At 50.5% G+C, this 27,694-nt stretch overlaps 8 protein-coding genes and 1 non-coding gene across 9 annotated transcripts; 4 read left to right on the plus strand and 5 right to left on the minus strand.

Annotated features, from left to right (window-relative positions):
• Positions 1-1,132: 1,132 nt before the first annotated feature.
• On the plus strand, positions 1,133-1,899 carry N0V96_003354 (uncharacterized protein; the record flags this gene model as incomplete). Its single annotated transcript, XM_065756809.1, has 4 exons — positions 1,133-1,304; positions 1,371-1,445; positions 1,515-1,581; positions 1,641-1,899. The coding sequence occupies 4 exons, from the start codon at positions 1,133-1,135 to the stop codon at positions 1,897-1,899; spliced, it is 573 nt and encodes a 190-aa protein (XP_065614576.1).
• A 1,694-nt stretch (positions 1,900-3,593) lies between these two features.
• Positions 3,594-4,808, minus strand: N0V96_003355 (uncharacterized protein; the record flags this gene model as incomplete). The annotated part of the gene is made up of 1 exon (XM_053191131.1): positions 3,594-4,808. The coding sequence occupies one exon, from the start codon at positions 4,806-4,808 to the stop codon at positions 3,594-3,596; it is 1,215 nt and encodes a 404-aa protein (XP_053051556.1).
• Positions 4,809-5,498: 690 nt separating this feature from the next.
• N0V96_003356 (uncharacterized protein) lies at positions 5,499-5,855 on the plus strand (the record flags this gene model as incomplete). The annotated part of the gene is made up of 1 exon (XM_065756810.1): positions 5,499-5,855. One exon carries the CDS (start codon positions 5,499-5,501, stop codon positions 5,853-5,855), a length of 357 nt encoding a protein of 118 aa, XP_065614577.1.
• A 297-nt stretch (positions 5,856-6,152) lies between these two features.
• Positions 6,153-7,712, minus strand: N0V96_003357 (uncharacterized protein; the record flags this gene model as incomplete). Its single annotated transcript, XM_053191133.2, has 1 exon — positions 6,153-7,712. The coding sequence occupies one exon, from the start codon at positions 7,710-7,712 to the stop codon at positions 6,153-6,155; it is 1,560 nt and encodes a 519-aa protein (XP_053051558.1).
• Positions 7,713-10,031: 2,319 nt separating this feature from the next.
• On the minus strand, positions 10,032-11,601 carry N0V96_003358 (uncharacterized protein; the record flags this gene model as incomplete). The annotated part of the gene is made up of 2 exons (XM_065756811.1): positions 10,032-10,503; positions 10,571-11,601. 2 exons carry the CDS (start codon positions 11,599-11,601, stop codon positions 10,032-10,034), a joined length of 1,503 nt encoding a protein of 500 aa, XP_065614578.1.
• A 1,271-nt stretch (positions 11,602-12,872) lies between these two features.
• On the plus strand, positions 12,873-14,590 carry N0V96_003359 (uncharacterized protein; the record flags this gene model as incomplete). The annotated part of the gene is made up of 5 exons (XM_065756812.1): positions 12,873-12,971; positions 13,065-13,347; positions 13,419-13,545; positions 13,609-14,045; positions 14,103-14,590. The coding sequence occupies 5 exons, from the start codon at positions 12,873-12,875 to the stop codon at positions 14,588-14,590; spliced, it is 1,434 nt and encodes a 477-aa protein (XP_065614579.1).
• Positions 14,591-17,233: 2,643 nt separating this feature from the next.
• Positions 17,234-18,604, minus strand: N0V96_003360 (uncharacterized protein; the record flags this gene model as incomplete). The annotated part of the gene is made up of 1 exon (XM_053191136.2): positions 17,234-18,604. One exon carries the CDS (start codon positions 18,602-18,604, stop codon positions 17,234-17,236), a length of 1,371 nt encoding a protein of 456 aa, XP_053051561.2.
• Positions 18,605-21,973: 3,369 nt separating this feature from the next.
• N0V96_003361 (uncharacterized protein) lies at positions 21,974-24,623 on the plus strand (the record flags this gene model as incomplete). Its single annotated transcript, XM_065756813.1, has 5 exons — positions 21,974-22,784; positions 22,873-22,965; positions 23,028-23,212; positions 24,005-24,292; positions 24,369-24,623. The coding sequence occupies 5 exons, from the start codon at positions 21,974-21,976 to the stop codon at positions 24,621-24,623; spliced, it is 1,632 nt and encodes a 543-aa protein (XP_065614580.1).
• A 2,767-nt stretch (positions 24,624-27,390) lies between these two features.
• On the minus strand, positions 27,391-27,492 carry N0V96_003362. The gene has a single exon. It is a non-coding gene; the product is annotated as a tRNA-Pro (tRNA).
• Positions 27,493-27,694: the final 202 nt, after the last annotated feature.

The raw sequence follows: 27,694 nt of genomic DNA on the forward strand, positions 1-27,694 counted from the left end.
TTTGTGGCTATGGCCCGCACCGTTGAGGCATCCTTTCAAGACCCAAGACTATTGGAAAGAAACCTCCTTTTACTGTGAGTACCCGAATGGTTGAAAGGCTTTCAGCCGGATATGCTAAGTAGACATTCAAGCACCGATACTTGAGCGCTTCGATATACCAAAAATCAGCAGGGTGACAAACGGCACTTTGTATGACACCAATCCGCCGTCAGTCCTTCGCCAGCGAATTGGCAAAGAAGCCGATAAGGAGTGGCATCGAATCGGCGACCATGTCTGGCCTCTGGTCATTGGTGAAGCGGATGTGAAGCAACTTGGAAAGGATCCACGAGTCGCAGTCAAGATTCCAGAAGATCTTGGCTACGGGTCAGATGCATATATTGCGCAGACCGAAGTTTTCCATCACCTTCACTGCTTGGACATGTTGCGGAGGGAAGTGTCATACGAGCATTGTAAGTTTCCCTGTATGAAGTGAGTACGCAGTTCTGACCCCTGAGTCGAGACTATGAGCCAAAAGAGGGACCTAGGCCAGGGGGGGCTCAACATCAAGCCCACATCGGCCACTGTTTCGATATCCTTGCCCAAGCAATCAAGTGCACCGGGTCGGTGGACATGATAACTTTCAATTGGGTTGAGAATTGGGAGCAACCATTTCCAGATTTTATGAACCACAAAGTGTGCCGAGACTTTGACGCGTTATTAGGCTGGGTCAACGAGAACTCCATGGATCCGAAAGTCTTTCAAGAAATGAAGGCGCCTCCGCCTGGGTGGCCAATCATGCCAGAGCCAGGCCCGGCATCGTGATGATTTTAAAGCGACAAGGAACCTTTAAAATCATTGTACAAAGTCACATACCATGAAGAGGTAGACAGGAAAACACCAAAAAAACATAGTGATGATAGTCTTGTTGCTGTATGGTTTGCTGTGGCCAACTCGGGCTTTGTTTACATCCGATTCTAGCCGCTTTCTGCTCATTGTGTTGGCGCACGTGAGAACCGATTTGATTGCGTGATTAAGCGGCTATTGCTCCGCACTTTGACCTCGAGCCATCCCGTCGGCTAGGCTTGAATCATGAACTTGTCAAACTTCTAGAACAACATTAGCACATCAGCAAGACATCTCGCAGCGCCTCATCATGACCATGGTTACCCAATCCACGCCTCCGACCCCGCAGACGGATCTGAAGACGGTGGTCGAGGCTCGGACTCGGGAATGGCATTTCCACATTTACTTCCTGCTACAATCCCCGACTGAGACTGCTGCTGCCCTTGCTCTTCGCGATGCTGTGTTGAGATTGCGACGCGACGGTAGGTTTGAAAGACAATTCTTGCTTGGACGAGGTTGGTGGCACCATTGCTGATATCCACGTTTAGGCGCGTTCGTTGCTGTTCCACTATTCAGGGTCAACGAGTTTCCTATCGGGCCACACCCAGCGGGATCTTATGAGAGTAAGTAGTACCAAATTTCATCTACATGTATAAGACAATGAGCTCGGCTGACCAAACATTTACGTGCAGTTTGGGTTCCCGACTCCTCATTTTCTGACGTCTTTTTTTACTTGGCGGCAAACCGAGGCAACTTGAGGTAAGGCCAAACCCCAAGTACTCATGTTGTCTTGATGCTTACATATACTCAAAACTTAGTGTCCTTGTTCATCCATTGACATCGAGTCAACGTCGAGACCATGAAACAAGGAACGCTTGGATGGGTACTCCGTGGCCAATCTACCTTGACAGCTTGCCATCCGATGGCGATGTTCCTCTTCAATATCCCGAACTGGGTCTTGGTTGGTCCACTTCGCCGGAGCAGGAGATCTCCTTGGAAGAAAGACTCAGAAGGGGTGCGAAGGTTGAGGCTCTGTTAGCTGATGACCCAGAGGCTGCGCCTGCGCCTGAAGATTAGGCATTTCTCGGCTCCAGTAATACGCGTCAACTGCAATACTAAGACCATTTGATAGCAGCAGAATTTCGCCTTGCTAAGGTGTGAGAAGCTCCCAAGCGATGTAGTTTCGTAATGTGGGTTGTGGATTGTAAGAACCTTGGAGCACATGTCACATTAAAAGTAATCAAATACAAGCCATTGATGTTGCCTTTGAAAGCCATAAGCCGTGCACAAATCCGCCGCCACTCCGGTCCGTCGTACCTATTACCTTACCCGGACACGCCGGTCACAGCAAGCTAGAAGGTATGGCAGGAACGATGAGTTGTCAACTTGTCCAACTGCTGTGAGACGAATGAGTGGGTTGCTCATAGTCTGCTGCCCAAGTTGTACGACTGTCAACTTTCAAGTTCGGACAGTACCTCGACCAAAAGAAAGTGTACAGGCGAGTCGCAGAGTTTGCCTTGTTACAGAGATGTTTGCTCAAGTCTGCTGTTCTTGTAACACAACGCGTGGGACGAGACAGCATGGCATACATCTAGGTATTCTGTACACTATATAGGACGCTATCCCGCGAACTGATGTTTGTGATAGCCTTCAACGAAATTAGTTTACTTTGGATAAATTTTCTGAGACAATTCGTAACATTCGATAGAAGCACGTGCAGTCGTGAGAAATCAAGTAAGTCTCGCCCTTCGGACTGGGAAAGAATAACACATGTCCTGGGTTTACTGACTCTGATCCCGCCAGACATTTATACAATGGCGATAACCATTCTAAACATGAAAAGCGCCGTCATCATCGTCGCGGTGGTACTCAACCAAACGTCCTTGGCCGCATTCTGCGCCGCGTCCGCATATCTTGGAGCAGGACGACCTGGTAGCTGTACCGGACAAAATCTGGGTTATGGGAATTCGTCTCGACCAGGGGTTAGCGAATGCTTCGAGGCAATCAACGGTGCTTGTGGGTTAGTCACAGATCGAACTGTTGGGGGAGGCTGTAATTGCACTATAAATTTCTTCGCCGGAGGGGATTGCAATCGCACTTCCGTGGGGTCTCTGCGCTGTAACAGAGTTGGTGCATCACGGCAAGTCAACTTTGATCACTTCAATATTCGCTGTCCTAAAGACTGAAGTGCAGAAAAGAGGGGTCTTCAAAGGCACAACTCCGATTCAAAGGAGATAATGAAATCGATCTCAGTATGAGTCCATCAACGGTGCAGGCAAGGCATGCTTCTTGTTGGAGGGTTGTAATCGTTCTGCCGGAATCAGTGCCTCATAACACAAACATCATGTTAAAATTTAAATCGTTTTCAGTCGACAATCATACAGTGCAGTTTTCGGTGGGTGGCTTCTAGCGGCTCCAGGGGCCGGCTACTCAGATCTAGCTTTATCCTGGACCCAGCTACAGGCCCATTTGCGCCTGGACACAGCGTCTCTATTCAGGTCATCACTGTTCCCCCATCAAGTTTGGATGAATCAAAAGGTCAAAGAAAGATTCGACAGAAGAGCGAATAAAACCAAGCAAGATACACTGATGAGGATGAATACATAGTTATTATGGTCATGCACGCTGCGTTTACTTTTTGTTTCTGTATGCTAGAAGATGAGGTATAATAGAGCGAATATGAATGTAGAAAAATTCCACCCAAGAGAGGTATCACGGAGTACCTTATTTACAGTGACTGCGCGTGAGCAGCTACTGAGAGTAACATCTGCTCACCAGGGATACTTCCGGACTTCGTCTTCTTTGCTCAAGTCTAGACCTCTATCCAGCTGTTTCTGATGCTCATTGTCAAGGTACTCTAACAATACCTTCTCGTACATTTCACGCCCCTTGTAGTTTGCAACTGTCTCATCCCAGCTACGAACAGCACTAGCGAGTCTTCCAGGCACGTAGTCCTCTGCAGCCAATTCAGTGACTGGGTGAAAGTACGTTCTTATCGTGAAGACAATGGCCTTGCTCTTGGGAAGACGGCGCAGCGATTGTCTCTCGGAACGAAAGTAGTGATGCTCAACCGCTCTATCTTTCTCAGCCGTACTCCAGCTGACAACGGGACTATCCTCTTCACCAATGCTCCAGCTCCAGGGCAAAGAGTCATCGACCTGGATGAAGTAGTTGTTGCGAGAGTAGATCTGGTCGCAGCGCAGACGCTTGAAGAAGCTGGCCATGCCATTGTGCAGCTTCTCCTTGTAGTGGGGGACCTCGCCGGACGTGTGGATCTCCTCGAGTGACATGCCAAACTTGTCGCTCAATCTCCAAAAGCCAGCTAGCAGGATGGAACCGCTGAGCAAGTAGTACTTTCCATCGGGCCGTTCGAGCATGATGGCGAGGTCGTCTTGTACGAGCCTAGCGGCGATGGCGGCTGGGTCTTCCTTGAGAGGTGTTTCGACAATGTTGAAAGATTCTCCAGACCAGAGATTGTCGATGCCGACGGCGGTCCGTTTGAACATCGTAGGGTAGCGAGCGGGCAGGTATTGACATAATTCTTCTAGAAGCTCCATAGCTGCAGGGTAGGCCTCCGGGTCTGTTCCGAAGCACTTCTCACCCCGTTCAGCGATTCGAGCAGTCTTGTCGGCATGATACCGAGGATAGTGGTTGTCTAGTTCAATCCAGTCCTCAGGCTGAACAGAGCGAAGGCCCATGGTGACATTGTATTTGGGCCCGTAGCGAAATGCACGATAGGGCAGAGGCTTTGTCGTCTCTATTGACCAGTCCGGGTAAGGACTGGGAATTGGCATCTGCCATGTCTCGGAGGCTTGCTTGGACTTTTCGGATTGGGTTCTAGATGATGTCTTGTTGAAGAGGGTTCCTTTTCGCGGTCGCAGCGCGCCGAGCGATCGTGAGAGTATGGCTGCGGAGAAGAGGGCGAAGAGCCCAACGAGGAGTTTCCAACCGTCTGAGGGGAGTTCCGATAACGCTAATAGCGCCATGTCGAGATACTCTGTGCGCCCTGGAGTTTGGTAGTTTATCAAGTCAGGGGGGACAAAGGGCACCCAAGGTTTGGTAGAGGCCTATCTATGCTGGGGATAGTTGGGGGTAAAACGTGTGCACATGTGAAGGAAGTATTGCAGAGGCTAAGATGTTCACCAGTGAATTCAAGGAAACTGCAGAGCATTATCACTGCAGCCAAGTTTTCGAGTCAGCTACGCATTAGGAAATACCTTCCAGTAAAGACTTTGGTTCCGCTATCCGGTCGGCGCCCCGTCCCACGCCCGTATCTCTTCTCCAGACTCGTCCCCGCAAGATCGGCTCCCTCTGCGAACCGATTCTCCACTCGACCGTTCCGAGTTGGACGGGAGATGCGCTTTGCCGGAACGGGAAATTTTACCCTATCGTCCTATCTTCCAAGTCGGTGCTTGGGGACCCTTTCTTAGCAAACTCGCGGGAGTGAAACCGAACCTTGTTCCCGGATGTCTCCAATGCCCAGATTGAAGAGGCTCTCTGGGAGACTTGGGGTATTGCCTAAAGAAGTATTCTTACACTGATGGATAGAGCTCTATATATACTGGGTGAATGGGCAAGGTTGGGGACCTGGTAGCATCACACACAAAATAAAGACTTGACATCATCAAACTTACCGCAATTTTCCCAACAAATCACACCAAATATCAATCATCACAATGGCCGCTTTCCAACACTACGCTAAGGCCCAATCAACCTTCCAGATCCCCCTCCTCGCGGGTGACAACGCTTACCTCGGAGATGTCTTCTCAAGCGACGAGTCGAACCCGGAGAAGCCCATCTCATCCGGCCTCTTCCGCCTGAAGAAGGGCGAACCCCTCACATACACCTACAAATACGACGAGATGAAGATCATTCTTGAGGGTGATTACACAATCTCCGATGAGACCGGCCAGAAGGTCGAGGCAAAGCCTGGCGATGTCTTCCACTTTCCTAAGGGCTCAACGATTACTTTCACTACCAGTGACTACGGTCTGGCGTTCTATGTTGGCCAACGCAAGAAGAGCGACTTCTGAGGAGATATTGGATGTATCGGTGGTGCAGAGGAAGTGAAGATAATGAGAGCGATATCGCATGGACGATGAGAATATGAGATAGAGGATGAACAAATATGAATACAAAATTTCATCGCACATCTACATGATTTCCAACCGACGGTTCATCCTAGAGCCTGCAATATGTTTGTGTCATGGCTACCCCAACGCCAAAAATACCGGACCTGTGCCCTACGCATTCTAAATCTTCCCAGCAAGATGAACCAAATGAGCGTTCTCTCAGACTCTGCGTGCTGAGTTTACGATGTAACTCCTATATCACCCAAACATTGAACGTAAGTCGTTATCTTCCATCACATCAATCCAGTGAACCGTGGGCGAGCCGATATCATTATCGTACGCCCTCCAAATAGTCTGGACAAGATCCTTTGCTACCACGACCGGAGTCGGAGGTAAGCTGCTCTCCAGGATACTCAGACGCCTCATGACAAAGTGGCGAGCACTTCCAACGTCGAGTGTCATGTTAGACATTGAACCCTCCCGCGTCGGAGCCTCTGCCATCTGACTAATGTACTGAGACAAATTGTGCGAATCGAATAGCGGTGGAGGGCTGAACATGTTTGACCCCGTCCCTCCCATCAAGTCTTGCTGCAGGGACCCGAAGGCACCCATCATATCAGACGTAGCTGGTGCGTCATGGCGAAGTCCGGTACTCGCCGAGATGTACAGCAGTGGTTGGATGACGCGGGTACCCGAAGTTGCCGGGATGTGTTCGAGGACCTTGACGAGTCTCAAGGCCAGGGGGATAATCCACTCGTCCCACGGCACGGAGCCACTTTCAGTCATTGGTGATTCGGCCGGCAGTCGTAGGGAGACCAGGTCAGGGAAAGTCTGGTACAAGTGTAACAGCGATGAGAGTCGATAGGCTTCGGCAACTCTGGCGAGGTGGGACACCGGCGTCGAGCTGTCACCCGTGTCGACATCCGGAGTTTCCGACGGGAACTCAAGCTCCAATAGCTGCTCCTCCAGACGCTGGGCTCCTATCAAGTCCTGAAGAGCATTTGAGAAGTACTTTTGCGGATCCATGCCTTGCCTTAGTCGATGTCGTGCGCTGCGACACAGCCGAATCGACTCGGCGAAAAGGCGTGTTGTGAGAGTAGAGACACCGGTCCACGGGTGGGGTGAGCGCTCCTCGATAATTTGAAGTGCCAAATCCGCGTCTCCCTGATCGAGCGGCTCATCATCGCGCACCACGGAGAGAAGCATCTCGCAATACGCCAAGCTCTTATTGAAGAATGAAAGCATGTCCTGGTTCGCGCTGGAGAATGACGCCGACTGCGTATTCAGCCGGCGGATGAGAGATCTCACTTCTCTCAAAAAGGGTAGCCCGTACAAGCGAGAGTCGACCCAGCAGACCGTCGTTCCCAGGCAGAAAAGGGAAAATATGAGGCCCGTTGGAACGGAGCGGCATTCGCCTTGCGCTTTCACGACTTGAAGCTCGGCTTGAATGAAATCCGTTGCTCGTTGCATGAGCCGGAGTGCGGATTGCCTCATGCTCGGGAGACGGGACGCCAGGAATGCGGCAGACATGCTCTCAAGGGAGCTACACACCGTGGCGGACGTTCTCCAGAGGTCTATGGCGATCTTTCGATTCAGATTCGCGTTCGAGTCGAAGCCGGACCACGCTGGGCACACCTGCTCGAACCAGTTGATGATGAACGCCGATGAGGTGTCGGCGAGACTGGGCGATAGTGAGTAAGGAGCCAACTGGGTCTGTTCTGCGGGTTTTGAGGCGCCCGGTTGTTGAATAACCACGCCCAAAGATGGCTGACGAGGTGACACGGGTTCCTCTGCGAAAAGTTGAGATATTTCATCCATTCCTCCGTCGCTCATCTGATAAGCCCTTGCGGCATCCTCATCCCGTTCTGCAGCTTCATCTCCCTGAGCGGAACTCTTAGAGGATGATGAAGAGACTGAATGTCGACTTCTCGGGGAACTACCGCTGCTCACTGATCCGAGATTTGCTTTTTTGGCGCGTGTCTGGCCCTCGGGTGTGCCGGTGGCTGGTCGTTTCGGTGATGTTTGAGTCGGGGGGTTGAAGTCGTCGAGTGTCAAAACCTGAAGGGCGGGCTGGTGTTTGAACGACCATCTCAAGCCCTGCGCAAATCCTCCACACTTGATTCCCTTCCGTGTGCACTGTTGGCAAGCTGGTCGCGTCTCGTCACATTTCAACTATCCCAGTGTTTTGTCAGCGCCAGCATGTGGGGCCGGGTCGTTTCCGTGAGATCCTCGTTCATCGGGATTCAGAGAACAAGCATTAGACGGGTTGACAGCAACGTACGTGCTTGGCTTTGCAAGTGACGCAACCCGATCTCGACCGAGGGTTGAGACCAGTTCTAGTTTTGGATACCGACTTTGAACTCTTGGGGGGTACCATTGAACTTTATTCCAATAAGTGAGGGGTTTCTAAGTCCGGGCGAATATTGCTGAATGCGGTAGTTGATAGAATATGAGATCCAAGTCGCTCGAGGCGAGTTCGAGTTCGATGAGCAAGGGAAGGATGGGAGCAGGCCACAAGGACTTTTTTGTTCCGAAAGTCACCGGTCGTCGGTGCTCATCGTGATCGGATGAGGGTTCATACTGTTAGCCCAGGCCCATTCGCGGCAGTACCATTAACGCGGGGGAGGGCATCTTATGACGCTATTTGTAGTTTAAGGTATCTTGGCTGGCGCATGATAAGCTAGCGACGTTCATGATTGGTGGTAGGGGCATGTTTGATGAATGAGACGGGCTGGAGCAACCCGCCAGCCATCCTTGCAGCGGGAGAGCGGCACAGCTGGCAGACCGATGCCGCTTGATGTTCGTTTCGCCTTTGATATCTATCGTGGTTGCTTGTCACTGGCCATAGAGCGTCGCCGTATTGCATTCTGTAAGGTCATGCTGAAATAATCATTTGAGCTGTCATTGAAGAGCCCAAATAATCCTGGGGATTATGTGATAACGCAAACCAGGCTAATGAAACTTATGAAGACGCCATTAGAGATATGCACCGACTGTCGTTGCCCCGAGGGTCCCGTTTTGGTGATCCGTAGTTGGTAAAGGTTAGTCCGCTAGAGGTTCAGCTCAATACACTATGAACGTGAGTCAGAGTCATGCTATTCGTATAGCTTCGTAAAATGCTACATATATGGCCACTTGCCCTTCTATCCCAAGACCAAGAGTGCCCCAAAGAAGAAGGAAAAGGGAGACCATGTTGATCCCGAATTCCCGCAGACTCTTTGGTTTTCGGCGCTGCGGCGATAAGAAGGCTAGGGGACCAAGGGTGGGAGAAGAACTCCAGGGATTCAAGGGGTTCCAGACCAAGATACGCGGCGATCGTCCTCGGTTCACCCCGCATTATGCAGGCTCAAAGCCCAATCATGGCCGCTCTATTGTCCTTTATCTATCCCGGTACCGGGATGGCCGCCGCAGGAGGACCAAATTGCGCAAGATAAGCCTAGCCAGCGCCTCTTCGTGTTTCTATGCTGCCTTCGCACTTTCGGAGACTCCTGCCATTTTTTTATTCGCATTCCATATCCATCATTCTATCAGGGTGGCTTGAGTTTGAGTGATAGGGTGGCTGCATGAGCGTCTTTCAGATACTCCGACTTCGGCCGGCATGGCTGATCCCTAGCCGAAACTCACGATATCTATGAGGCCGGCCAACTCATCAATGTGCGAGAAGAACACGTCGTAAATCTTCATCTCCCATGTCTTTGCGTGTCTTTGGACTGGAGTGCGTGTACGGGAGTTTCAATCTCACTTCAATGCTTCATGTACCCCGCATTCTGCTATTCCTGTTCCGTCGAGCGCGCTTCGCTCCCGCTGATCTGCTGTCGTTTTCATTAGTAACGAATTCCACTCACCTCAATGTACCTCCACGTCACCACGCGCTCCCGTGTTAGAGACTGATGGCTCTTGGCTCACGGGGTATGGCACTACTGATTGAAGCCAGCTGCAATATCACGACTAAGTTTGACAGTACTCCAAGCGCCGAGCCCCAAACTAGCTGTAAGCTGGCCCAATTTCTCTTGTGACTGAACTAATGAGTTAGAAATTGAAAGCAAGATGAACGTATGATTTAAAGACTCTTGAAAGTTCATTGACTCTCTTGAAGATGTCGCCTATACATTGTGGTAAAAATACATGTTACTTGTATCATTGAATAGTCCATTTCTTCTCCCAACCCTTGAAGAAAGGAGCTTCGGCTAAGGTCTGCGGCTCCCAGTCCTTCTCAATCAGACCGCTCTCGATCTGGTACTTCTCATACTCCTTCAATGTTGGCTTAACCACGTGCTCTACATGCCATGTTCCTTTGTACTTCAAGAGGCTCTCCTTGCCCTCGTTCAAAACTTTGAGAACCAAAGAAGGAATGTAAGGCTCATCCTTGAACTCAGTTAATGGCGTGAAAAGCGCTTTGAAATTGAAAACAACGCCACCCGATAATGGGAGCCGGCGCAAGGTCTGCCAGTCAACGCGTAGGTGAACATCTTCGGGCTGAAGGCTGGGGTTTTGATGCTCGCGATGAGAGAATTCGGGGTGTTCCGAGGGAAGATACAGCGGCTGGCCTTTCTCAAGGCCCCATGAACCGCGTTGAATGGGTTTGTTGGTGGGCATCTTTGTGAAGAATCTAGAGTTATGTTAGTGAGAGGAACATTGAACCATCGACCGCAATAGGATCAGGATCAGGATCTTACCGATCCATGCTGAATTCCATCTTTTCTTTGTAGTCTGGGACAACTTTGTGGATTCCTGGCAGGCCCAAGCCCGCCTTTTCACTGAGTTTCCAGCCAACCGAAGAGCATATGATTCCGGCCCGCAGGACATACTTGCCAGTCTCGTGATCTCGAAGCATGATTCCAAAGTCTTCAGGGACGTTGTCCAAGAGTACAATCAGTGGTTCAGTGGCAGAGAGATCCGTCGTTGTCCCAAGAATGCTGTTGTACAAGATGTTACCGTCGAGTCTGAATTGATTGGGATATCTCGCGCAGATAAACTGGATGCCCATTTCCATAAGTTCTTTGCAGGCAAGCTCAGAGCCTGGCATGCTATCAAGAACATCACTCCCGTTCTTTGCGTACAGATCTTTTCGCTCGGCGACGCGCTCCCTGTATGTGTTTTCAAGCTCGATCCAGAAATCCGTATCCATCTTGGTTAAAGCTGGTAGTCTTGAGATGAGTTTGAGTGCTTGGATTCTAGAATGCTGACGGGACTTACACATGGTCTGATGGTAAGCCCATCTAAACGGTCGGTAGGGCCGCGGGACGGCCTTGTCAATGTCAAAATTTGCCAATGGCGACGGCAACGGAACACCTGAGATAACTGCATAGTCGGGAAAGTCGCCAAGCTTCTGGATGTCATCAATGCTGAAGCCACTGAAGTTGAATAGGGAGGGGTCGGCGGATCGGTAGTCGGCATCCACTCTCAACAGAGGCTTCGGCGTCACGGCGAGGTCAACCTCCTTGACGTCCGCGAATTGTGGCCCAAGCTCCGCAATTGTGGCTCTCTGGGACGGCGGGAACGCGTTCACGTAGCTCTGCTTCTCGGCCGTAGTGACGGAAGGCTTCTCGGCCGGCTGGCTGAAGGACGGGGCGCGGTTGAACCTCGAGAAAACCTTGCGGCTGTCGATGAGAGTGCTTATGAGATAGAGTAGGGCACCGGTGAATGCGGCGATGCCAAGCACTGTGGCGACGGCATAATGGTCACCGAGTTCAATCGCAAAGGACATGGCGGACAGTTCTTTTGCTCTGTCATACAGAATGACTTGGCACTGATAGGTTCATTTTCGTTGCTGGAAGCTAGGGGATAAGTATTCGCAACTCGCGAGCATAACCATGGACTATCAAGATGCTCAGAAACATAAGTCACAGGGTCGAGTAGATGCATCTGGTAGATTTAGCCAGCCGTCGCTCGTATGCGACCGCTTGGCCATCGGCATGATGCGGCGCGTTACAGTCTGAAGGGTAGGACGTCGTCTTTCACACCCTCACCGGAACCGGAAACATTATACGGGCGTGAGCTTGAGCCTTGATCCATTTCGCGTTACAGAGTCTAGCCCAATTTGTTAAATCTACCCGGCACCCTCTCTCATCCACTGACGATGCAGCGATAAGGTCAGGAACATGGGATGCGGGATGACCCCGCTTGATGGCGACCCTGTCTTGGATGTCTCCCACGTCTCCCACGCTCCCCCGGCTGTGCCCGTGAGCCCGTTCCTCACGCGGCTCGAAGTTGCGGAGGCCGCAGCGCCCGTGCATCTCTAATGCTGTCAGGGTTTCCTTGCATGTAAGCTCCTATCAAACGACACTCAGCTGCCTAGGTATTTCAGTGCTACCAGAAGCCAATGACTAGCTGTTTGTGAGAATTAGCATACATGGCTTATGACGCCGTGCGCCCTACCCCTTTTCACGTGTTGAACCCGAATGACTGCCCTTCAAACCGTCTCCCTCCCGCTCTACTTGAATCTAATTGGATAGGCTCCCGCATCCGTTTCCAGCAGTTTAGACCGGTCGTGGTTCACAGTGCAAGACAGTTGAACCCACTGATCCTCATCCCTTTCCAGTCACCCCTAGCAATGCCCAGACTTTTGGTGCCTAGAAACCAGCTCGAGAGCTTCCTGGATTGAGTAGAAAGATAGGTCTTTTCGTGTCCCCGGTGAAGCTCGTCTATCAGGGATAGGCCAATCAGGGAGGTTGGTGTTATCTGGCATCCGGTGCCCAAGACAATCGTGAACATGCTTAATTTTGTTACAGAGCCAACCTTATCTGGGGTTCGGACTGGTGCCAAGTGATAGCAGTACCGACAGCATGGCAGCTTGGCCAACATCTGAAGACTGGCAAAAGCTTTAAGTGGCTCCCTAATGTCCCGTCAAACTCGCTAGCTGAAGTTCCGAGGCTTTGGTTCTTTAACAAGAAAAAAGCAACATTGCCTTCTCGTTCCCGCAGTCTCAGTCATTGCATCATAATATCTTCTCTGTTGGAGATATTATCGTGATACATCATGGCGGAAGTCATCCCTGTGACCGAGTTCCCGGACTATGCCACCGACCCAACGGGAGGCAACGCAATCACTCATGACCTCAACGCGCCTTATGACAAGGTAAGGAAACAACTTGACAGAAAATCTTCTGGAGACCTTGGAAAAATTCTCAATTGGGTTCAAAGCCCGCTAACTCGTGCCAACAACTCGTAGGGTGATCTCTGCTGGGTTCTGGTATGCACGATCCTATGCTGGCAGATTACGCCGGCCATCGGCTTTCTCTACGCCGGAATGCATCGTAGGAAATCCGCCATGACAATGGTTCTCCAGTCACTCTTCTGTGCATGCGCCTGTGGCCTCCAATACTGGATATACGGTGCATCGCTGTACCAGTCGCGCACGACGAACCCTATCCTCGGCGACCTGTCCCACGCGGCATTCCATAACCTCCTGGCTTCTCCATCTTTTGCCAACAGTGATATCCCAGACATCTTGTGTAAGTCAAGTATCTTCTGAGAAGTTCGAGGATAGTATGGATGGGGATACTCACATCAGCCTGTTGGACAGATGCTGCCTTTGGCTTCACCTTCGTTACGGCCACGGCAATGATTCTGGCTGGTGCCATGCTCGAGCGCGGCCGCCTCTGGCCCAGTATGCTTTTCCTCCTCTGCTGGAACACGTTCGTCTACTACATGTAAGTCCAAGACCGTCTATCTCCAGCACACGTGTTTAAGGCCAATGCTGACTTGCCCTGCAGCTTGGCATATTGGGAGTGGAACCCCAGCGGTTGGCTCTACAACCTCGGCCTCTACGACTTTGCAGGCTCCGGCCCGGTCCATATCGCCAGTGGTTTCGGAGCCCTCGCCTGGTCAATGATGTTGGGCCCCCGTATTGACGACAGCAGCACGTCCACGAAGAAGAGGCACGTTCCCCAGTTTCGGGGCCACAACCCTTTGTTGATGACTCTGGGTACCGTTCTCATCTGGTTTGGATGGTTTGCGTTCAACGGAGCCAGCACGGCTAACCTCAGCTTGCGGTCCATCTACGTCGTTGTGAACACCAACTTTGCTGCTTGTGGTGGTGGCGTTACATGGGCCCTATTGGACTACTTGTACATGAAAAAGTTCAGCTTGGTTGGCTTCTGCTCGGGTATCATTTCCGGTCTCGTCGGTATCACCCCGGCAGCTGGCTTCGGTAAGCATATCAGTCTTCCTGCACTCACACATTGTAGCTAACGACAGCTTTCTATAGTTCTTGTCTACGTCTCACCACTTGTCGGGATCATCACCGCCACCTGCTGTTTCTACACCGTTCGATACCAGCACATCCTCCGCGTCGACGACGGCCTCGATATCTTTGCAATCCACGGTGTCGGTGGATATGTTGGCGACATTCTGACCGGTCTCTTTGCCCACAAAATGGTACCAGCTCTCGATGGAGTCAGCGGCGACACGTATGAGGGCGGCTGGTGGAATGGCAACTTCAGGCAGCTTGGTCTGCAGTTGGCAGGCGCAACGACTTGTGCCGCCTGGTCGTTTTTCGTCTCTTGTATCTTGTTGTTTCTCATCAACAAGATTCCGGGCATGCATTTGCGTGCTACTGAGGAAGAGGAGTTGCGAGGCCTTGATTATGAGTACATTGACGACATAGTTTCGGACTATGATGACGGTAATATGCTGATCCACAATGGCCAGGTGGTGGAAACGCCTACTCCAGCCAGCTTTTCGAAAAGCTCCTAGACCCGTGGACGCGTATTGATTTGAATTCGGAAGGATCAGAAGCTCAATATAGACTACAGTACCAAGTAAAAGCTCTTACCCTGAGCAATGATTCCCACGTGCGAGTCTAGTATGGAATTCCAGTGGCCACCTGCTTACTTAAGTACCTGAGGTACTCGGTCTACCTGAAGAACACATGCATATGTGTGGTCATTGTCATGACGACACTACCTGAGTAGCAAGTACATAGTTCTAATCAATGCTGACCGCGCTAAATCTAGAGTCTGCAGGTCGTACGATGTTGTCAGTCCTCCCCTGGCAAAATTGCATGCTGAATCATCCGAAAGATCCCCGTGAAATGCTAAATCCCGGCTCAAATCTAGTAGAACCCGGAAAAGTGGATACCCGTCGCCGGATGTCCGGCCAATACCGAACCAAGAACTGAACTTCACATTTTATAAAGTTCTAAACTAGTCAAAGGCACGTAATAGCAATCCCGGTGAATAATTCTAGCAGTTGTATTATGTTCGATCGTCCTCGAACCATGGGTTTCTTCGAAGTCAGGCCACTTGGAAGTCTAAAACTTCGCCCTCGCAGCACCAGCAGACGGCGTTTGACCCACTCGGCTATGTGTAACGGTCTCCTTGTCTTCCGTGGGTTCACATGGTCAAGTTGCTTTGAGCCCTTTTTTGAGAGGCAGCAGAAGCGCTCTGAATGACAATTTGCTTGCCTACGTTCTTCTCCTTCTCCTGATATCAATAACAAACCCAGACGGGACACGACTATCACAGTGGGAAGGGTTAGTGGTTGGTTATTGTGGTGCTAATACAGACCAGACTTTTAACAGCACTCTGCATACAATATATGCAGATCATTTCCGATACCGATCATTCTTCTTCCTACCAAATGCTCGTGACATGTCGCCCAGGGGTACAGAAAACGGCAATACGTCATGGCAAAACTCAGCGGCCATCACATAGAAACCAGCCAATGCAGCAATAAGCCCAAACCCACCGGCGATCTTGGTCAAAGTCCCACCGGCCGAGGCATGTCCTCTTGCGAATGACAAGTTTGCTGAACAATTCAAGATGTAAGAAATTTCAAGTCCTCCGTAGACGATGATGTTTGCGACGTTCCTGTTGTTACACGTTGTCACTGGTCAGCCGGGCCCGCGAGAATAGATATGTAAGCACTTACGTCGCAAAAGCGGCAATGAAGAACAAAAGGTTGAAAAGCGACCAGACTTGTTAAAGCACTTGGAGTTAGTCACAAGCTGCAATGTCTGTAAACCCAAGATTATTGAGGAGATTCTTCACACACCGGCGAGATAGAGCCCAAAGGCGTTATAATATTGCTCCGTCTTTCCGCCATAGCTGTCGACAATTCCAACCGAAGGTATCAACAGAAAGCCATAACCACCATAGTAAAATGCTAGGAGTATCAGTCCTTTCTGCAGCCATAAAATTAGAACAATGGAGTGACAAGCTTACCAAAAGAAATGAGTGTCGTATAGGCAAACGTGTTACCCCTGACCATTTCCCACTGAGCTGAGATGAGCAAGCCCAGACCAGCGAGGAAGCAGAGGTTGGCGATGAATACAGCTTGATTTTCAATGTTTCGAATACCCAGATTGGCCAGTGATAGAGTCATCAATGTAGTCGCAAATGAACCGTAGCCAAAGGGACTCTGTAGGACGACATTGTTAGCTAGATGTTTGAGGACTGTTGGAGGGTGCAGCTCGAATTTGACAAGAAGAAACAACAAAGTGACCATACCGAGTTAGCGAGGCGTTCTTGAGGGCTCGTGGGTGGCCTGATCGACTCGATGTCGACTTTACATGTAGTTTCGGCAGACATTTCAAATCAAGTCTGATAACGACGGAGTGTAGTCGGAGTCTTAAATCAAGCACTTGCAAAGTTCAAGAAATCATAAACCAGCAGCTTATGACTGTTGTCAAGATGCAGGCATGGTAATGAGCTTCCAGAGTTCTAACAAACAACAGCGAGTCGGCATGGTGCCCTTATTGAATAGGAGGCGAAAAAAGTTTCAATCGGTCATGAGCCATGTCGGTCGGGCTTTGAATTTCCAACACGGCGACTCAATGCATGCCTCATTACATGCCCGCTCAGCCTAAAAACCTTCCCCGAGACCCATTCTGCCTCCTTTTGATTCAATCATTTTTCAACAAGTCCACTTCTAGCTAGCAAATGTCTCTTCCCCGAAGTATCTATCCCACACAGCCATCCAAGGCATACCGAATGAATCCATCGCTTGTCAAAAAGCAATTACCAGCATTCAACCGTCGTCCTGATTAGCATTATTCTCTGTTCTCATGAACACCACTCTACTGGTCTCAGTTATTTCTTACGACGTCGTCCATCTCCAGCTGATGTCTACAGAGAAAAGTCAACGCTGGCAGTGACCTACAGCTGCACCGCTTTATCGTCGTTTGAAAACATACAGTCCTTAAGTCACGGGAAGAGTACCATTCATTAACTCCATGTCATTGCCTTGAAGTCGTAAGGATAGTAAGATTTAGTAATTAATGACAAGTAGCCCCGCCTCGTAACGCCAGACACCACCCTTCCGGCCGTCATCCATCATATTTCGCATACAGTCAGTCTGTGGCCCAAAGGCCACGCGTAGTTCCAGGCATCAGGAAGCTTAGTACCCGCCATTGCGGCGTCTCTCATCTTCCCTGCGTTGCTGCTCGTAATCTTGAATGCGGTCGCCGTACTTGTCCTTGTCGTTCTGGGCTTTTCGGATCTGCTCGTCGTACCTAGTGCGACGGTCCTCCTCGGCTCTGATCAGTTGGTCCTGCTTGTTCTTGTCGTACTGAGACTCGCGGATCTGTTGGTCCGCACGCTGGCGTCTGGCTTCTTCGGCACGGATCTCTTGGTCGTAGTTGTTCTTTTTGTTTCCATTGTTGCCGTACCTGTCCTTGGCTCGCTCCGCATCCTGGATACGCTCGCCGCTGCGTTGCTTCTCATATTCTGCTTTGCGAATGCGCTCATCCTCCTTGTCCTTGCTGTACTCTCCATTCTTAATCTTGTCGCCGCTCTTGTTCTTGTTGTACTCGGCCTTGTTGATGCGGGAGTCCTCGCGCGCACGATCTTTCTCCAGTTGACGAATTCTCTCATCATCCTTATTACGCTGGTTCGAGTAGTAGTTGCTGTCCTTATTCTGATAGTTGGGGTTCTTGTAGTCGTTGTACGTTCCCGACTTGCCACCATAGGATTTAGAGTTGAAATTTGTTGACGTCTCAGGCGTCTCAACGAATCGGCCACCGCGTCCGCCCCTCTTGGCGTCCGCCAGCTCCTGCTTCTCTTTCTCCTTCTGTGCTTGGAGGCGGGCCTTGTCTCGCTGATTCTGATTCTTCACTCTGTCGAGGGATGCTTGCTCTTCGTTCTTCTTTCGCCTAGCAGCCTCCTTGTCTCGGTTATTCGTAGCGCCCTTCTGTCTCTCGCGGGCCTCCTGAATTTCCGCGCGCTCCTTGTCTTCCTTCGCCTTAGCGCTGGCATGTTGCTTTCTCTGGTCTGACTGGATGTCCTTAACTTCGTTCTTCTCCTTCTGGACTCTGCCCTTGTCGACCCTGTTGTTATTGTTGTTGCCCCGCGACGAAGAAGTCCGGGATGAGGAGGTGCGGCTTGAAGATTTCTTGTTGTCACGAGACTCGAGGATGCCATGCTGGTCATCATCCGCCTCCAAGTCACGAGACTGGAAGGTGGAGTAGACCTCGCTGACTTCCTTCAAATCCCGTGCCTCGAGGTCACCGGACTCCTCAATGTCCTCCAGACCTCGAGCAGAGATGACGGCAACAGTGGTGGCCTCAACATACTCATACTCGTCCTCATCGCGTGCCTCGATATCAGCGGAGTCCTCACTGGCTTTAATGTCGCGAGTCTCTAGAGAAGTCCGAGGGTTCTCATCAAAGACACTTGCGGCATTTTCTTTGTTCTCGAAACGGGTGCTGAGCGGAGCCGCAAGAGTGCTCGAAACGAGGAGGGAAACAAACAAAGCTTTGACAGAAGGCATGATGTGAGCGGGTAGGTAACAGAGACTGATGATGAACACAGAAGGCTGATCTGCTAAGGGGAAGCTAGGCTTGTAAACTGTGAAGTCTGCAACCTGTCTTGCAACATCTCTTGTGGACTTCAGGGCGGGAGGTTTTGTTGTCTTTAATAGGTCTCTCATTACTACCAATTATTTTGTTTAATCCTTGAGACTACATGTTTTGTTTGTCGTACTAGTGAATAAGTCTAAAATTCTCTGTTAAGGTTAAGTTAGTGGTCTGAGACGGCCGATATCTTAGCCTTGATCTTGATCCGTTGTCAGTAGTGACCTGATAATGGCCTCAAGGGTGTGAGGAAAACGAGGCTGTCTCTCACAATTTCGGAAGCCCAATTCGATCTTGCGGGCGCAGCACTCACGGCACTCAAGCTTAGCTGCGGTCCAGTAGGTAGGAACGAGCTGTGAGGGTGAGTACCATGCCTTCAACGCGTGTTCCAAAAGACTTGGGACGGAAAAGCTTCGTCTCCATACACAAAAAGTAGGGCGACGCAGTAGATGCCTAGAAGCGGACCCGAGAGCGACAAAGTCCGTCCGCATGTCGTTCAACAGTGACAGCGTTTATTCCTTCCGCGGAGCTCCAGGAGACGGGGCGGAATAGTCCCTGATTCAGGGACCCTGTCGACTGTGTCTGAATTCGAGTCGACCGCCGCGGGGTAGGGCAACTTTAGACTCAACGTTGAGCACGGCTAGCTTGAAATGGTAACAGAGCGCGGGCCTGATCTTCGCGGGCCACGTACATCTCCCGCTGCGGGGTATCAAGAAACCAATCGGTTCACGAAGCCGAACAAGTCGTCGTAACGGCCGCAACCATTAATGAGATGCCAAGAGCCTCTGGACCGTTACCCCTCGAAGCTTGAGTCTCTTCTCACTTACTTTTAGGTTTGCTTGAGAGAGATGGGAAGCGAGAGCTCGCTTCCAGTTGAAGATCGCGCGCCCATGAACTCTCATTCACGTGGGAAAGGATCCACGAACATCTATGAATCCCCTCCTGTGCCGATGTCCGAAAAGCCAAGCAACTCGTCTACTTCCAGTTCCTTGGAACCCGCAGCGCATGACTTTCGGCAACCTACGAAGCTCCGGCCGCGTACTACGCCGGCCAAATTCTCGGCAATGCTGGCCCCAGCATCGCATCGTCTGGACTTTCGTCCCGCTAGTCCGGAGCCGACTCGATGGAGCAGGCAGGCGGCCAACTGTACAGAACGGCCGGCAATCAAAGCTTCACTGGCGTAAAGTGTATCGTGTGGCGCTAGACTCTGTCGTTGACATTGGTATGACTTCTAGCTGTCTGACTCTGGAAGATTTCAAATCATCTGCAAGGCACCAAAACTCAACAAAAGCCTGGGCCATCTCTCGGAAGTCCTGCCAGTCAGGTGAGACGACCCAGACTGGAGGCTGTTCAGACTCTATTCGCCGGCCAACGTCTTTTCTTTTTCCTCCTCGAAAGATATGTAGGTAGATTGTTTCGTTTCACCCATCTGCTTTCTCTGCCCACTGACTAGCCTAGCATATGGATCAACAGCTTTATCAAACTTGGCTAATGAATCCCGAAACCACTAGAACAATGACGACACCAATCCCTTCGTGAGCTCGAACACATCAAGTCCTTAGCCATGTGCACTTGCTCAGCACTATCGACAGACATTTCTTGTAAATTATTCGGAGTTGAAGCTTATGTAAACAAGCAATCGCCTGATGGCTGACGGCAAGTCTATATGTCTGCGTACCAAATCCCCATCGCTTAAGTGAAGGATAATGGTGGCAACCCCGGGTTTGAGAATAGAATTTCGAGGGTTGCAAACGCCCAGGTCAAAACACCTAGCGCCTTATCCAGAGAGAGAGAGAGACAGAGTAACTTGGTTCAGTAATCTCCTCGATGGCCGAGATAGTAAGTTCCATCTGCTCACCATCGGTCACTGCACATACCAGCAACATCGTGAGCTCGCAACACACCTGTTCACTAGGTTCCTCAATGCATTAGTTCAGTGCAGGCGCAACCTATTAAAGTGCCGCTTCTGGCTCACTGAAGCTAAAGATTTGACTTCCACGGCTTCCACAAGTGAGGTTGCCAATGCACCTTTATGTTGAATAAGGTGCGGGTATCTAACGGTAATGCATAGGGACCGAAGGCTCGCGGAGCTTTCCTTTCTTCGCGAGGGATTTCCGATGTGGCCGATTCGAAACTGGTTTTCAACTTTCTGTGTTACTGAGTTCGAATCAAGCATGAGCATCTCAGGGGCTTAATGACAATCGAGTTGGTTGTTCAATCTCATCAGAGTGCTCGTAGTGTGGCCCTGTATCGGTTCTACAAGTTAACTATTCACAATGTGCCGGTGCCTTAGAGACCACTATCATTCGTCTAAGTACATTACAATTTCCAAATACCCGAGGTCTCTTTTATACTTTGCACTAGAGCCTATGTGGCCAACGAGGCTGGCGTGAACCTTCTCTTAACACCTTTGGCTGCAGAATAGGAATTACGCAGCTGGAAGTCAGATGGCCCCATGAACATGAAGAAACTCATCTCGGTCTGCGCATCCAAATTCTTTGCCTTCCACTTTGGAAACCTGGTTCCTGCAGGATGGATCGAATAGCCTTTCCCATTGCGTCTGCTTCGTTGATCTGAATTGCCATTGCAACGGCTTTTAAACACTTGACCTTGTCTCAACATAGATATATGTATGAGGACTAAATGTTTGCCTCGCACGTGCCCCATGTCCTGCCGAGTGCATCTTACTTGCATCCCTATCAGGTGTCAAGTGAGACTGTTGACTGCAAGTGTCTGAGGATGATTTGCCATTCGACTTGGCAATATCCTTCATCTCACCCGTATGACTGGTGTAACTGCAATGTTACCTAGAGCCCGGTTCCGATCGGCCGAGGATCCATGGGAAAGCCCCGGAGCTGCCGCTAGTCTCTCGGCACTTTCTTCGAGACGAGGCGGCCGGGGATTTCACGCCTTGGGCCCCACATCATTTCCGAAAGGGTGCAGAGGGAGTCCTCCTTCCGCACCCCAATCGGTATTACACCGCCTCGGCGCTTTTTGGATACGGAGAACTCGCTCAGGCGACGAGCCGATCGCCTCCGGAATAGGTGCGAGGTGTTCGTATTGGTCGTCAACTTGAGTAGTCTTGGCCAGTCTAACTGAAGTGCCGTTGGGTTCTCATTGGCTTTGGTCCATGTTGTTTTCTAACGTGGAAAGCCGACGCTCTTGTGGCAACATAATATTCAACTCATTCTTAACAAGAGTATAAAGACTCCTTGGGGAATTGATTATCTGATCAACCCTTCATCTCATCTTCTCATCCAGCCGTATCAAGAGATCAACGGCCCATCATGAAGCTTGCCCTTGTGTCGATCTTGGCCAATTTGGTCAGCATCCAAGCTCTGGCTGTTCCAGAGCCTAGACAGGCTTCGACTTTCCCTTCGGCAAGTGGAACAAAGTTCACCATTGACGGCCAGACAAAGTACTTTGCCGGCAGCAACTCATACTGGATCTCGTTCCTGACGAATAATGCCCACGTCGATCTCGTCATGGACAATGTCGCGAAAGCCGGACTCAAGATCTTTCGCGTATGGGGCTTCAACGACGTGAACGCTGTCCCCAGCGGAAACCAGGTCTGGTACCAGCACCTCTCAGCCTCTGGATCACAAATCAACACTGGCGCCAATGGACTTCAGCGACTCGATGCAGTCGTCTCTGCCGCGGAGAAGAAGGGCGTCAAGCTCATCATCCCTTTTGTGAATCACTGGGATGACTACGGCGGCATGAACGCCTATGTGAAAGCTTTTGGCGGCTCCAAGGAGACTTGGTACACCAACACCCAGGCCCAAACTCAGTACAAGGCGTACATTCAGGCCGTTATCAGCCGTTACAAGAACTCTCCCGCCATCCTTGCTTGGGAACTGGCCAACGAACCCCGCTGTAAGGGTTGCAGCACCGATGTGATCTTCCAGTGGGCGCAAGCGACTTCCCAATTCGTGAAGTCGTTAGATGCGAACCACATGGTCACTCTCGGCGACGAGGGCATGGGACTTCCCGGCGACGGAAGCTACCCCTACCAGTACGGCGAAGGCACAGATTTTGTCAAGAACCTCGGCATCAAGACGCTCGACTTTGGCACTTTCCACATGTACCCCGATCACTGTAAGTCACCTAAAAGAGACAAGCTTTCTCATACCAGTCTCGTACCAATGACCGTGACCGGAGATAATCAATTAACACGGGAAAATAGGGAGCGTTGATCTGAAAACCTGGTCTCCAGGCTGGATCAAATCACACGGCGAGGCTTGCGCCAAGGCCGGCAAACCCTGCCTCTTTGAAGAATGTGAGTTTGTTTTTTCGTGTCTGATGTTTAAACTTAATACTAGTAAGCTCACACCTAAGAAGACGGTTCTCTGAGTGACCATTGCGGCATCGAGGGTCCCTGGCAGCAGGTCTCACGGACGGCGCCGGGACTAGGCGCCGATCTGTTCTGGCAGTGGGGAGATCAGCTGAGCTCAGGGCAGACTCACAACGATGGGTTCACGATCTACAAGGGCAGCAGCGATTATCAGTGCCTGGTTGTCGACCATGTGAAGGCAATCAACGGGTGAAAATTTGACGCGCGCTAGATAGCTAGAGTTTGCGACTACAGGGAAGGGCATTCAATTACAGTCAATCACACCTGACCAGATCCTCATGGATCCTGTTTCATTCCCAAGATCAGCGTGGATCGCCCGAATCATCCGAAATATCGATGATGAGGCTCAAATACCTGATTCAATGGGGGCCGGGAGCCATCTTTCCGACGACATTAAGTCCTGAAGAGGAATAGCCGGGGTCACAGCATGGCACCAGCACCCATAGGTACGCCATGGAGGGGTTTCAACGCTGGAAGCTTGATGAATCCTTAATAGGGATCACGCCTTTGACAAAGGACCACGTGAAATACTTGCATTGTATTAACACACTGCGTTTGAACATGAATCCTGTAGGATTTAATCGAAAATGCAGTTGATTGTACTGCTATGAAGGATAAGTAGGGGGCTGCGAGCGCTCTAAACTCAGCGTTGACTTTAGGAAACAAATATCATCAGTAACTATTCTCGACCCGTGAGTTGCCTCACTGACTACCATTCATCGAGTCATGATATTTCTCGGCCGATCTGTTTTGATTCTAGTCTGTTTCTACTCAATATGGTCCGCCTCAGCTGAAGACAAGGTTAAGATCATGCCTCTTGGAGACTCGATCACCGGCAGCCCAGTAAGTTTTCTGCTCTCTGGCTCTATATTGCCCTAGCCCCGCCTGTGTGTTTCTTTGAAAAGTAAGATGTTGACGAATCACAATGACTTAGGGTTGCTGGCGAGCTCTACTGTGGAAAAAGCTTCAGGATAACAATATCAAGAATATCAATTTTGTCGGAACTTTGCCACCGCAGGGATGTGGTTTTGACTACGACGGAGATAACGAGGGCCACGGTGGCCTTCTCGCGACAGACCTTGCTCGGGACAGTAGACTCGAGCGTTGGCTTGGGGATACGAAGCCTGATATCGTTATGATGCACCTCGGCTCAAACGACGTATGGAGTACTAAGAAGCCCGAAGAGATCCTCGGTGCTCTTGACAAGTTGGTTGACCAAATGCGGGCTAGCAAAGAAGGCATAAATATAATGGTGCGTAATCCCTTACGAGCTTTTCAATGCAACTTCACCACAAGACATCACTCTGATATCTGAATATTCCCTTCAGTTGGCTCAGGTGATACCCTTGGGCCCAGCTGGCTGTCCAACTTGTATGCGAGGCGTCGAGGATTTCAACAAAGCCATACCAGATTGGGCGAGCAAGAAATCAAATGACAAGAGCCGTATTACTGTGGTTGACTGCCACCAAGATTTTGATGTGAAGGGAATGACGCGAGATGGTGTACATCCCAACGGCAAGGGCGACGAAAAGCTAGCAGACAGCTGGTTTGAGCCCCTGGTAAAGGTCATCAAAGGAGGCTAAGATGTTTACGAGTACTGAATATGCCCCCCTATTTTGAGATGCCTGTTCAAGATGAGAAAAGTCGATCCAGTTTTCTCGATTTCGTTCCCATTGAATGGAAGACAATCACACTTGAATACCCAGCCGACCTACGTTTCATATATACCAACTTATTTCTCCTATCGCTGGGGATCAACATCGATAGCTAATGTCAATACTAAGTAGCTTTCTCTTCTGTGAGATCTTATTACTCAGAAGAAAATGCAATGGCTAAAATCTCGTTGTAAAATCCCTTCGAGGACTCATATCAGTCTTAGGCGAGACTGAGTTGGCGCCAGCCACGCTTCGGCTTGTTCCTTTGTCTCTGTTCTGAAGGTCCCAAGTCGTTTGTAGATCGGAAGTGATTCAACGCTCTCTCCTTGTTCTGGAGCGCTCTTCACCAAAAGCCCAGTTGGGAATGATGGTGATGAAAACTTTCGCTCGCCTGACCTCCCATCAAAACCAAAGATGATGCAGCGCGAAGCGAGAACGACCGCAGATACGTCGGTAATATCAGCAGCCTGTCCAAAATCAGCCAGCTTGAAAGTGCCGTCGTTCCTTAACCCCGAGGGTGCTACAGAATCCAAAGATCCGTGGGCCATGATCTTCCCGCCTTCGTGAAAGAGGACCTCCGCAAGATATGTGTCCTGATCACTCTCGGCCTGTTGTACTGATCTCAGAACCACCGGAACACAGGCAGCGCAGAGCTCGATCCAAGCGCTCTCCAGTCTTCCAAATGGATCTGAGCCCGCGGCCTCGATGTGGATATTCTCAATACTGCACTTCTGAATGAGCGGCAGTGAGAATCTCAAATCCCATGCGATTTCGGCGTCACTAGATGCCCAGCTCCAGGATGGCGCCCTCCACTCTTTCGGATTTGAAGGCTGCATGACAGTGTTCCAAAGCATTCCCCGTACCAGATCATCTCTCCAAAGTCCAGCTACATATTGATCTGCGAGCGCCGAGCTAAACGTGCGGGCTAAACCAGACAAAGCCAAAAACTTGTCATTGGAAACCGTGAGCTTGCGTCTAGTGTATTCGATGATGAGATCTTTCCATCTCTCATAGAGGCTTTCCCTTCTCTCTTTTAACTCATCAGGTGATATGTCCTTCGGTACTGGTGAGAGCAGATGATTCCAGCTTTGGACGTTGTCGTAAACCTTGCTGCTATGTTCGAGACGTCGTTGCGACTGACAACGAAAGTAGGACGTATGGTTGTCAAAGTACAGCACTCGAGTAGACATGAGATCTTCTTGATATGTCCAAGCCCGCGTAGCCCATGCTCGGGTATGCATATGGCTTGGATAATCGGCATCCCAGGTCCGGTGTTCGTTGAGACCTGACAGGACGTACGTGCCGGAGACCTTACTTTCTCCCTTTTTAGACTCGAACGGAACCAGAACCGACGGTCCAGCACTAGTTCTTTGAAGGAATCCCGAGTGAGAAGTGTCGCCTGCGGCTGCTACAAGTGTGAGGGTAGCATACCGATATACGGCAAACATGAGCGCGGCCTCTGTGGCCCAGTCTTCGGCGTCGTCTTGGATAATGCAAAGCGCATCGATCCAGATGTACTCGATCCCCATATAGCGCGCAAACACGACCGCATCTCTGATTGTATCTGGCATCTCTGCAAGTGGAATCTTCGTCTGGCGGTCTGCCAGAGTGGCCGCTGTGGTGATAAGTTGTGGCTTACCGACGGATGGAGGGCCCCAGCAGTAGCTCAGAGCAATGTACGACGTTGTTGAAGGAAGGTTGCCACTCATGACCAAGCGAGCTATTCCGTCGACTACATCTCCCACTTTTATCAGCCGAGTCGGGAGACTTCTTGGCCCTGGAGAGCAACATTCCGGGTGATTGCTCGCGCAGCCCCAAACCCACTCCTTGAAACGTTTGATACAAGACAAATCGAGAGCATTTGCAATGGGGAGCTTCAATCCAATACCGAGGGCATTTGCAACATCTTCTGTTAGTTTTCATGATGTTAGCAGATGCCCCCTGGCCTTTTGGCCTTGCAAGAAGTCGTTGAGACGGCTAAGGGACACACACCATCATCTCCTTGATACGCAATAGCCCGCGCTTTCCACCCATCGGACCATGGTCCTTTGCGCCAAGCCTCAGACTCGAATCGGAAATCAAGCCAGTATATCCCGTCTTGTTCAATTCCATAATCGTCGGGCATCCAATCGCGTGTGACGTCGATGATGTCGGACCGCATCACGTAAGCGGGCGAGGAGAGCTTGACTACCACATCTGCCGCCGTAGACTTTTGCAACGCTATTTGAAGAGGCTTCGGGAGCTTCTCTTCGAGTACAAAGCAAAGATACTCGCAGAAAGTACAACCCGCTGCAGCCGACTTGCGAAATAGTGGGAGATCTGGGTAGGTGTCCTTTCTCTCCCAGTGCATAGCATCAGGAGCATCTCCTTCAACGTCATCGAAAACGATACCCGAGCACTCACTACACAATACTGCTGGACTCGATGACGGCAATATACTGCCTGCTGCCATGGTAGTATCGGAAGATGAAGACCAAGCGGAATGTCTGAAAACCCGTATGGTTGAGGAGGGGCTCGAAGCTTCAAGCCACCACATTCGTCCCAACAGCTGATTGGGTAAGATATACCTATCCAATTGCATGCGGAGAAATGAGCCTGGCGACTCCAACGACATACAGAACTCAATTCCTCTATTTCAACCGTCCATCAAATAATTTGTTTGACCATAGTGCAAAAACATCAAAAGGAATAGCAAGGGCTCAATCGGGATTCGAACCCGAGACCTCGCCCATTCACGCTGTGCGCAAGGGTTGACACAGAACCCGAAGGGCGAATCATACCACTAGACCATTGAGCCGGAGCGACCTCCGTTAATCGGAGGCCAATGGTTGGCATGCGGGCAAATTTTGGGGCCTATGTTGGTAGTGAGAAGTCGTTCTTTTCCACTTTTGCAGCATATTTCGAGGCATTGAGATATGATTGTGAAAGCCGACTTAAAGTTGGTTATTCCCCAACTTGATTAATGCTGAAAAAGTCTTATGCAACCCCCAGCGCGGGGT

This window comes from Colletotrichum fioriniae (genome assembly GCF_027942845.1).
Source record: "Colletotrichum fioriniae strain IMI 355084 chromosome Unknown scaffold_3, whole genome shotgun sequence".
Taxonomy (NCBI): domain Eukaryota; kingdom Fungi; phylum Ascomycota; class Sordariomycetes; order Glomerellales; family Glomerellaceae; genus Colletotrichum; species Colletotrichum fioriniae.